Source organism: Nomascus leucogenys, chromosome 19 (genome assembly GCF_006542625.1).
Source record: "Nomascus leucogenys isolate Asia chromosome 19, Asia_NLE_v1, whole genome shotgun sequence".
Taxonomy (NCBI): Eukaryota; Metazoa; Chordata; class Mammalia; order Primates; family Hylobatidae; genus Nomascus; species Nomascus leucogenys.
Window position 1 is genome coordinate 57,495,596 of NC_044399.1, and position 12,353 is coordinate 57,507,948.

General features: G+C 46.3%; 1 protein-coding gene across 1 annotated transcript in view; it reads left to right on the forward strand.

Annotated features, from left to right (window-relative positions):
• Positions 1-12,353, forward strand: part of ALK (ALK receptor tyrosine kinase) — a 525,427-nt gene that overhangs the window by 496,667 nt on the left and 16,407 nt on the right. Inside the window, exons 24-25 of the mRNA XM_030799790.1 lie at positions 5,866-5,963; positions 10,091-10,183. Coding sequence (XP_030655650.1) covers positions 5,866-5,963; positions 10,091-10,183 — 191 coding nt within the window. The remainder of the gene's footprint in view (positions 1-5,865; positions 5,964-10,090; positions 10,184-12,353) is intronic.

The window sequence follows — 12,353 nt, forward strand, 5'->3', positions numbered from 1 at the left end:
AGGAGTGGTGTCTCTCTCTCTCTCTCTCCCCCATTTCTCCCCCTTTCTCTCTCTCTCTCCCCCTTTCTCTCTCTCTCTCTCTCCCTCTCCCCCTTTCTCCCTCTCTCTCTCCCCCTTTCTCTCTCCCTCTCTCAAAGACAAAGGCATCTCTCTCCTTTCATGATGAAAGATGATTCCAATATTATTACAAAGAACAAAGTCCAGCAAGGAAAGACAGATCATTCTCTCTCTCACCACCCCCACCCCAGAGTGCCACCCTCGGAGAGTCAGAACAGGAGCCTGTCCCCAAGTTCTACCCTCTAACAGCAGGCACTACCTGAGGGACCCCCACAACGGGGAGGGGGCCTGTCCTTGGAAGAGCCACTTCTCAGGGCCAGAGTCCCACCCTCACCCAATCTGCTCTTTCAACCCCTGGCCCCGCTTTTCCTCTTTGTGGCTCTCGTTGCCAACCAGGCACACCCAGGCAGCACCCCAGTCATAGTCCTCCCCCCCTCCCATACACCCACCAGGCCCAGGTGAGCTGTCCTTCCTGGGATCCTTGGCTGATTTCAAATGTCCAGTTGTGGCCCTCCAGAGCCACCAATGCAGATGTGTCTGTGGCAGCAGCTTCCCTGGGGCTTAGGTGGGCTTCCTGCATGGATTCTCAGGGCCACAAAATCCAACTTTGTAAGATGAGGATTCAGTGGACTGTGAGAAAGGAATGTGATTTCCAGCAGACAGATGGGACTAATATCAGTAAATCCTACACAGGATGAAGGAGGGTGAATCGGCCAAGGGACATGAGGGATGGAGAAACATGTGCCGTGAAGAGAAAGTGGGCAGATGTGTGCCTCTAGATTCTGAAACTCAGACTTCAGAGGCCTGAATTCCACCTGATTCACTTGTTGGAATCACCCTGATACTCCCAGGGGTTCCCTGATGACCTACTGTGTACAGGAACCAGGCTTGGGGCGCAGAATCAGACAAGGTCTGTGTCCTCACTTTCTGCCAGCTCTGGAGCTCAGTGGCTCCACAGACCTTAAATCAGGATCAAAGGCCCTTTGAGATGGGATAAAAGGCTCTGGCCTCAGAAAACATCTGTGCAAACATGAAATGACAGAACAGATGTGCAGACTCGGTAGACAGAGTGGATGCCCAGGTCAGCCGTGCCTGTCATGGAAATGAAATGCATGGGTACAGATGAAAACATCACTTGGTCCCAGGACTCCACCTCTTCAAGAATGAAGATCCCTTTTTAATGTCAAAAAAATTCTACAGACCCAATATTTATTCAGTAAATATTTATGCAGGGCTTCCTATATGCCAGGGATAGGTAAGAGCTGTACTTTAGTATCCATGAATTCAGTCAATAATGACAAAAGCCATTGAGAAGTCAGTAATCTCTTTAAAAGGTGTAGGTCATTAATCACAACAGTGTCTATGACTATTTGGGACATGGTAGTGCCTGCGGGTAGGGGCTGTATGGAAGACATTCAGAATACAGTTGGCTTCTTGGATTCCAGAGGTCCACAGTCCACAGGCGAGAGACCAACGATGACAATGCTGGCTCCAAACGCATAAGGGGCATCTGGCACCAAGGAAAAGTGGGGCCTTCTCGCCACTTTTTTTTTTTTTTTTTTTTTGAGACGGAGTCTGGCTCTGTTGCCCAGGCTGTGGCCCAATCTCGCTTCACTGCAACCTCCGCCTCCCTGGTTCAAGTGATTCTCCCGCCTCGGCCTCCTGAGTGGCTGGGATTACAGGCATGTGTCACCATGCCCAGCTAATTTTTGTATCTTTAGTAAAGATAGGGTTTCACCATATTGGCAAGGCTGGTCTCACATGCCTGACTGCAGGTGATCTGCCCGCCTTGGCCTCCTAAAGTACTGGGATTACAGACATGAACCATCGCTCCTAAAGTGCTGGGATTACAGACATGAACCATTACACCACACACACTACACACACAGACACACCACACACAGACATGTATGCCACATACACATACCCCACACACACATACACACCACACACACCTCACACACCCTACACAACACATATACACAACACACACCACACACATTCCTCACCGCTTTTCAAAGTGGGCTTCTGCTGCGTTTTTTATGTTCCTCATCTGCATTCTTTGCCTCTTTTTCATCGTTCCCTCTCATTTTTATATGCATCAATTTTAAAACCTCTGCTGGGCACAGTGTCTCACACCTGTAATCCCAGCACTTTGGGAGGCCGAGGTGGGCGGATCACCTGAGGTCAGGAGTTCGAGACCCGCCTGGCCAACGTGGTGAAACCCCATCTCTACTTAAAAAATACAAACATTAGCCAGGCCTGGTAGCAGGCGCCTGTAATCCCAGCTACTCGGGGGGCTGAGGCAGGAGAATCGCTTGAACCTGAGACGCGGAGGTTGCACTGAGCCACACCACTGCACTCCAGCCCGGGCAACAGAGCGAGACTCCATCTCAAAAAAAAAAACAAAAACGAAAAACAAAACAAAAACATCCTATTCTGTTTTTCACTTGGCGAAAGGGTTCCTACCCATTGTCCTGTGATGGTTCAGCTCTGAATAGTTACGGAGAAGCTATTAAGAAAGGCAGCAATCTCAACATTATTCTGTTTGTAGAATATATTATCCTTTGGGAATAGCCCCTCAGGAGCTGTGACACCAAACAAATCATTCCTGTTTTCTCACCAGTAAAAATAGGATGTTGACCTAAAGGGCGTCCCTGAAGGGAACACCAGTGCATATACACACACAACACATGCTACACACAAAAAAAACACACACATACACACCACATGCATATATACAACACACATCACACGCACCACAGACATGCACAACACACAAAAACACACCACACACGTACATAACACACACACTACACACACAAAACATATACACACATCTACACAACACACACACAAAACACACCACACACGTACACAACATGTACAGACATAACACACAACACACACACCCCACACACAGACATACCACATAGACATATACTACATACATACACACACCTCACACACACACACAACACACCACACACATGCCCCCCCGAGACACACCACACAGACATATGCCACATACATATACTCACACATGCACACAGCACACAATCACACATGCCATGCGCACACATATACACAACACACACCACACACCGCCCCCCACAGACATATGCCACATACATATACTCACACACGCACACACCACACAATCACACATGCCATGCGCACACCACGCACACATATACAACACACACCATACACACTGCACAGACATATACACACCACACACACTACACACACAGACACACCACACACATATATGCCACACACACACACCCCCACACACACACACACACCCCACACACACATACACACCTCACACACCCTACACATACCACACATACACAAAACGCAGACACATATACATACCACACACGTACACACCACACACCCCATACATAAAACACACACTACACGCACATATACACAGCACACACCACATGCATACACACGCACACCACAGCCACGTACACACCACACACCCCCCATAACTCACGCTTGCTGACCGTTTGCCCTGTGCACACTGATTAGTGGAGCAGTTAATCTGCTCTGAGCAGCCAAGGACATGGGGCCGTATCAGCCTGGCCCGTGAATTAATGCCCAGAGAGATTTAGTCCCCACAGCGCTCCAGGCTCCTGGGGCTTCCGAGACATCTATGGCCCTCACATCCTGAGTGATGGGTGCTAAGACACAAAGAGACTGGCAGGAAGAGTATCTTCCTCAAGGCTCTAGCGCAGCTAGGACCAGGGCCTCCTCTGGTAGGGACAGAGGGCATGTTCCTGAAGAGCGAAAAGGTATTTATTTATTTCTCGTTAGGGCAGAGGTACCCCCTCTGGATAAGCCAAACACAAGAAACCGTTTTCTGAGTCCCCCTGGCCTCCCATGTGGCAACCCCTCAATACCTCAGGTCCCCTGATGAGGCACTGCCCGAGGCTGCTGGTGTGGGTGCTCCTGACAACCCAGGGAGGCCGACAGTCCCATGCCACTGTCACAGATGAAACTGTGGCTCTGAGAGGCTGAACAGCCAGCCCCAGACCACATGGCCTGGAAGGGGCCAGCAGGGTGGAGCCCGGGTCAGCTCGATGGGCCACTGAAGTGTGGTGTTTGCCATTTGTGGGTGCTGTATTCCGCATTTGGTGTGCGTTGGGCACCGTAGTCACATATACTCCAACCCCCTTCAGGCACTCTCTCTTCCATTTTAACTCCTTGGATCCTCTCCCAAGGAAGAGGGAGGATGCCTCTCCAACCTAGATCCTTAAAGCCCATCTCAGGGCAGCTTTGGCTCCACCCTTACTAGCTATGTGACCTGGGGTGAGTCATTTAGCCTCTCTGAGCCCTCAGCCTTCTCATCTTTAATATGGAGATCACCTTCTTTTCCCTACCTACCACACAGCAGATCATGTGTGTGCTCTAGGGAATGTAAGGCACTGGTAGGGGAACTATCCACTCTCAGTTGTCTTCCCCCAGAACTGAAGCATGGCCTAGAGAAGCAAGATTCTGTTCTGCCTCCTCCAGACCCAGGCCATTGCTCCAAGGAGTCCTGGGGAGGCCCCGATCTATGGCAGAGAAAACCCCCAGCAGGCTAAGCCTGCACCCAGACCCCACCTGGTTCCACCGCTGCCGCCTGGCTGGGTAACTTCCCTGTGGGCACCTCAGGACTAAAGAGCCCAGTCCTCAGCCCACCCTTCGAAAGAAGAGCAAAATAGGAGAGCTACAAGCATGAATTTCCTGCAGGGAGTTTGCCCAGGTGCTCAAGAGTCACGAGCTTAAACACCTTTCTTGGGGCAGCCCGAAAGCGGATGGATTTGACACCCTACCTGCATGCACTTTCTTGGGGAGGTATGTGAATCATACTCCTCCAGGTAAATCCTGGCCTGCGGCTATAATCAACCAATCAACCAATCAATCAGCCACCCAACACTCACTGAACCCCCAGAGTGTGTCCAGCATTGTGCTGGGTGCTGTGGGAGGGTGAGATCCCTGTCTCTGGAACTTCAACAACGTGACTTGGGGAAATGGTGAAATCAACATGGAACAACACAGTGACTCAGACACTGCATGAGGCTGAACTGCTGCACACGTCAGGGATTTAGGAATTAAAAGAGAGACCAAGATAGGATGTCGCCTTCTGAAAAGGCTTCATTGTGCTCAGCAAGGCTGTCTGGGAAGCCAAGATGGGAGGTCCCCAGAGGGGTAGGGAGGTGACATCTCCTTTTGAATGAAAGAGACCTCATGCAGAAAAGCTTGAAATAGCTCATAATTCCCCAGCATTTCCCAAAACTTTATTTTTCAATCAGTTTTAGCACTGGATCTGCTTGAAGAAAATTAGTTTTAAGAAATATTTTAAGACATTTAAATCGAGGATTTTTAAAACTCCCCTACTCCCCTGTGGTTTCCTCACAAACTTGTTTATAAATTGGGGGTATTCAAATGCTTATGAAGATGGGGGTGAGAGAATGTGCACAATAAATTTAAAGGGAAAGAACACCTGCTCCAACCTAGCTTCCCGGAGTCTGGGTGTTCCGAGCCTTCGCTGCACGCTGGCATCATATTACCTGGGAAGACTTCAAATGTACAAATGCTATGCCCACCCAGAGAGGTCTGGGTTGGGGCCCAGGCATCCAAATTCTTTCAAATGCCTCCAGGTGACTTCTAATGTGCAGCCAGGGCCGATGCCCCTGGTGTAGCTGCATGTTCACGGTCTGCCTCCCTGTGAGCACTGGAAGCCAGCATTTCAGATTTCCCTCCTCTCACTGACAAGCTCCTCGTCAGTGGCCCACTTCTGTCTCCCCACAGAGCCAGCCCTCCTCCCTGGCCATGCTGGACCTTCTGCACGTGGCTCGGGACATTGCCTGTGGCTGTCAGTATTTGGAGGAAAACCACTTCATCCACCGGTGAGTCAAAGTGACTGTGCTCTTCCTGTCATCCTGTCGCTGTCTGTGTGCTTCCCTGCAGATCTCAAGGGCTCGCATCTCCCCCTTCAGAGCAGAATACTAGGTCTCCCTCCAGAGCCGTTTGGATGTAGGATGATTCGGCTTTGTTTTGTTGTTTTTTGTGAGAGACAGGGTCTCACTTTGTTGCCCAGGCTGGTCTCGAATTTCTGGGCTCAAGTAATCCTCCCACCTCGGCCTCCTGAAGTGCTAGGATTTCAGGCATGAGCCATGGCTCCTGGCCCCTTCAGCTTTGTCTTTGAGATGGTAACTTATTCTATCAGGGTTTCACTTGCCCCTTACATAAAACAAGTGTCATAAAATATCCTTGCCAGGGCTGGAGACCTATAAGTTATTCTTAACCTCCTGTGAGGACCCCTGCCTGTATCTTGAATGTTCAAGTCCTTTATCACTTTAAGGCTTCCCCCCACCCATAGAAAACTGGGCTCCTTATGGGGAAGTTAAGGAATTGCATTTTTGACAGTGGGTGGCTTATTGGCAAGGATGCTGTTTTATTCATCTTTGTATACCTGGCATGGACACAATGTTTGTTGGATACATTAATTTTTTCTAAAATACTCTGAAATGAAGCATAATGATGATTTTCATTACTTCTATACTTCGTTTCTTCTATTATAATCATTCTTGTGTTTAAAAGCTGTATAGACTGGGATATCATGCTATGAACATCATATATCATGTATGTCTTTCCTTGTGAAAGCTGATGACTTTCTCAGCTGACAGCTTGAAATCAGAAAAGTAAAACAGATCATCAGGCTCTTTGCAAAGCTCTTAATGATTTGCCTCTAAAGTAGTAAATAATAACCTAGTGAACTCACAATAATTTATTAACACATGTCTTCAAAGAGTTTAAAGCATGTTCATAATAATTAAAATATGTAAGTACAAAATAGGAGATGAGAGATGTTGTAAGAGCTTAGAGATAGAAAATTATCATGCCTGTAATCCCAGCACTTTGGGAGGCTGAGGCGGGAGAATCACGTGAGGTTGGGAGTTCGAGACCAGCCTGACCAACATGGAGCAACCCCAACTCTACTAAAAATACAAAATTAGCCAGGCGTGGTGGGGGACGCCTATAATCCCAGCTACTCGGGAGGCTGAGGCAGGAGAATCACTTGAACCCAGGAGGCGGAGGTTGCAGTAAGCTGAGATCATGCCATTGCACTCCAGCCTGGACAACAAGAGCGAAACTGCATCTCAAAGAAAAAAGAAAGAAAGAAAGAAATAGAAAATCATGCAAATACATAACAAGTTATGCTTTCTCCCTAATAAAAATAGGGAAACGAGAGGTCAGGAGGTACACTTGCCTAAGTTCCAAAGTCACTCCTAACACAAGGCAATCAACTCTCAGAAGAGCTTATCCTCTTACTGTCACTTCATCCTTTTGGCCTTCAGTTCTCCCTCTAGCTTCTAACCCTTTCCAACTTGCAGGTCGTGCTGCTTCACAGAAATAATGGAAGCCAAAAAGGAGCCGGGCCTAGCTTCACCATCTGCTCCTTCTAAGAGTCTATCAGTTCTGTTCTTTTTTTAAGGTAGTTTTTCAGCCCTTTACCCCGCTACCCAGTCCTGTTCTTGTCCTTTGCGTTGTACCCAGAACTTTCCATAAATCTCAGCTCTGGGCTTTGCCATTCCGTTGCTCAGTCAAGACAAAGCTGTGCTCTTTTTGAAGTCGTCCTTGGTTAGAGTCATCTTTCCATCTTTGTCCATGTGCTTTAAGTCTGGACTCCTGCGAGAGCAACCTGTGTCATCTTGGTGGCCAGATGTTTTCCTTCACTTAGCATTGGGATCTTTTCTACTTGTTTTTTGTTTTTTATCTCTGCCCACGTTGGTCACAATAGCATACAAATTCTCTGGCTGAGGGATCATTTCCATTTGTCCTCTGACCTTTTGACATCTCTTTTCCTACAGCCACAAGACATTTTGATGATACCCAATGCTGTTGTTATGATGTTAACAGGATTACATTCCCTCAAGACTCCTGTCACTTCCATATCTGGAAATAGTTACTGAAGGTTAGAATTAGATCCCAGAGTAATCATTTATTGCTCTTTTCTCCTTTTTAAGAAATTAAATTGTCAAACACCAAATCAAGAAGGTATCAGATGATCTGTTTTACGCAAAAGAAAACTTCTGGCAGAAATTGTCCATCTCAATCAAATCTTTTCTTCTGGGATAATTTGGTCATTTGTATGGAAAAAACGTCTTTTACGTGTTCTAACTAGCTAAGCGATCTATGGTACATACCCACAACAGAGTTGCCTCGAACTCTCTCTCCCTCCACCCTTTATCTGCTCTTAAGATTCATGGACTTCCACACATGTATACTTTTACGCTTTTGGAATTCAGAGTGGAACTTCCTCACCAGATCCACATGCTTCCATTTAAAAAAAAAAAAAATTAGATCTTTTTCCCTTGAACATGGTTTATTGCCATTCATAAATGATGTGTCATTCTCCCAGCTCTTGGTGTGTTCTGTATATTGCATTTACCTTCTTGCCATTAAATTCACGATCACTTTTTAAAACAACCATTCCATACACATCAGTGTAAAGACTTTTCTGGAGCCATAAATATTGTTCCTGGTCTACCTTGCTGTATTTCTCTTGAGAATTAATGGCTATACAGCCAACTATTTTTCTTCCTTTTTGATGTCATATGTGTTATGCTTTTATGGTTTTATGGGAGCATTTTATACACCACCTCAAAATTCAACTTAAACCTTCTGGATCAGGTCAGCAGCATTAACAACATGAATCTCCTACCTGAACCCATTATTCTTGTACCCTCAGCCATGATCCCCAATCAAGATCCTATTTTTTAAATACTATCCTAGTAGCCAGTTGATTTTCTAAGTCCTTTCTCAACCTAGGATCAGAACCATCATGAAACCAGTTGAACATGAAAACAGCAGCTGTGCTCCCTAAGTACATCTTGTTTTTTTCTGCACAGGACCTTAATATTATTAGAGACCCATCCTAGACTTCTTCTGGCTGTCTCCTTCATTCCTACATGCATGACCAGAATGTAAGCAGTCAGAGAGTAGAAGCTGATGAGTCTTGGAGAGCAGTTGACCATGCCTCAGAGGCAGGCTACAGGAAAGCAGGTCATCTAGAGTCAACAGCAGAGATGACAACTTTATCACCTGAAAGAAGCAATTCTTCAGCCATGTAGCTTAGCAAGGGCTTTAGATCAAATCAGGGACAAGAGAACCGTAATGGCTTATTTTTAAAAAAATATATAATAATAATAACTTTGGGAGGCCGAGGCAGGTGGATCACCTGGGGTCAGGAGTTCAAGACCAGCCTGGCCAACTTGGTGAAACCCTGTCTCTACTAAAAATACAAAAATTTAGCCAGGTGTGGTGCTGCATGCCTGTAACCCCAGCTACTTGGGAGGCTGAAGTAGGAGAATTGCTTGAACCCGGGAGGCAGAGGTTGCAGTGAGCCAAAATCGCACCACTGCACTCCAGCCTGGGCGACAAAGCAAGACTCCATCTCAAAACAAAACAAAAAAACTAGAAATGTTTGTGAATATCTTAATCTACTTGAATTTGATTTCAGGGAAGTCATGCTGTTCCAAAACACTTTTTCAAACAACTGGCAGAAACCAACCCGTGGTTTGTACCAAATCTGCCTAAGGCCAGATAGCATTCCTTATGGCCCTATGTTATCTACTTTTAGCTTACTTTTTAAAAAATAAAATGAGGACAGTAATAGCACCTTGTGTCTTATAGGGTTGTTGTGAGAGTTAGACATGAAGCACTTACAACAACACTTAGCACATAGTAAAAGGCCAATAAATCCTAGTTCCTAGTGTGATGCATTTCATTATGATTGCCCCATTAAACATTTTTAATCATTTCCCCTAATCCTTTTCCATTTCTCTCTTAGTTGTGAGGCCTAGAATTGTTAAGGCTGTTTCTCTCACACTGAAGTATACTATACTAAAGGAAATATAGGGAAGGGAAGGAACTATTTAAACTTCAGCTTGGAGATAAAATCCTAGTGATGGCCATTGTACACGCATCTTCCTAGGGATAAAATTAGGAAATGCATTTCCTTTCTTCCCAGAGACATTGCTGCCAGAAACTGCCTCTTGACCTGTCCAGGCCCTGGAAGAGTGGCCAAGATTGGAGACTTCGGGATGGCCCGAGACATCTACAGGTGAGTAAAGACTGCCTCACCCCTCGAGGCCTGTTTCTTCCACCTCAGCCCCTCAAGCTAATGGGGTGTGGCTGCTTGTCCCTTATATCATCTCCTGGTACCCTGTCAACTTTCCACCTAAAATTTCACTAAGTTCCTTTTCAGGATATGGGAAACCTTAGTTAGTGACCAAGCCCAAAGGCTTAAATCTAGGATCACACTTACTGCAATAATTGACACCAAGTTTTGTTTTTTTTTTTTTTTTTTTTTGAGACGGAGTTTCGCTCTTGTTGCCTAGGCTGGAGTGCCATGGCGCGATCTCGGCTCACCGCAACCTCTGCCTCCCGGGTTCAAGCGATTTTCTGCCTCAGCCTCCCAAGTAGCTGGGATTACAGGCATGCACCACCATGCCTGGCTAATTTTTTGTATTTTTAGTAGAGATGAGGTTTCTCCATGTTGGTCAGGCTGGTCTCAAACTCCCAACCTCAGGTGATCTGCCCACCTCAGCTTCCCAAAGTGCTGGGATTACAGGTGTGAGCCACCATGCCCAGCCAACACCAAGTTCTTAATTAGGTTGTCCATCGGTTCCAACTCTAATCTGGCCATGCTCTGAGACATGGGATAACTTGGATACTTGATGTGGAAAGACCTTCAAAGTGAGCTTTACTGAACTTTCTCAACTCCTCTTCTCAGTACTCAGGAATTCTAAGTGGCTATGGCTTCTGTCACTGCAGGCACCTGTATCTCAGATCAGGCAGGATGCGGGGCCTGGCTCATTGCTCAGCTTTAGCCACCCCAGGAGATATGGAGTATAGTGCAGAACCCATCAGTACTTAGTGCAGCCTTATTTTTTTTTTCCCTGTCACATTTTCAAGGCTACATTTTAAAAATTATTTTTTTTTCAATTTTAAAAGCTAATACTACTTTAATTGTACTTTTTCTCACTCTTCTCTTCCCAGCCTCTAGTTCCTTGTTTTCCCTGATTATTTACAACACTTGCTATGTGAGCTGAGCCCCTCCTTGCATGGGATGACCCCTTCCCTAACTCACAGGGGTAGAGAGAGGAGCAATCGTTATATGGAGCTTTAACTCTTTGGGGAATAAGTGAGACTGATCTAGACACCACCCCTGAAGGCCTCCATCAAACATGGTAACATTCCCCACAGGGGTGAGCATGCTGAGGCCATCACGTTACCACGAGGCAGCAGCACGTGGAAGATGTAGTAAGGACATCTCTGGAGCATCTACCACTGCTATCCATCGCACTCCTCCCCTCTGCTCCACTTCACCTTCTAACAAACACTACCCACAAGCTCAGCGTTCCTTCCTCTTCTTCCTCAGAATACCCTGGGACTGCCTCTCATTTCAAATACAAATGTTGCAGCATGACTCCTCGAGCCCTCTGTTATCTGACTTTTCCTTCCCAGGCTCAGCTCTGACAGCTCCCAGCTCGAGGTTTCAACCACCCTGAGTTGCCTACAGTCCTTCATACCCCACCTACTCTGTACTTTGTGCAATGGCACGGGTCAGGAATGGTCTTCTGGGAGAGCGTCTTTTCTACTCAGCTCCATCAGTGCCCTTCTGTGAAGCTTTCCCTGTCCCTGACCCCTGCCTCAAGTAGAATGAATCAATTCTTCATTTGTGTCACTGAGCCTTGCACATACCTGCATTACTGTATGTGTTTTCTATATTGCAATGCATATATATCCATTTCTTCCACTAAACAATATCCTTGGGAGAGAGAGACTGACCTATTTATGTCCTCAGCACATGGCAGAGTATCTGATACATACTAAATATTCAGTACATATTTATTGAGGTAATTAATTAATGTCAACAGCTGGCAGGAAGCTGCCTCCTGTAACACACTCACACACACAGGAAAACACCAGGCTAGACATGCAGTTGGCCTAACAGGCAGATGAGTTAATTTATTGGTTTTTATCAGTGAGTTGCATTAATGACATTACTGATGAAAACTAATAAATTAACTCATCTACCTTGTAAGCCAACTCCAGCCTAGCCCTGTGTTCTTTTGTCTGGGTGTGTCATGGGAGGCAGCGTCCACACAGCTGTCTAGATTATTGGTTGATTGCCTATACTGAACTAAATGCTGTGTGAGTGTCAAAGGATCCAAAATGATTAAGACACAAGCCCTGCTCTCAGTTCTCCCATTTTGGATCTTGCATTA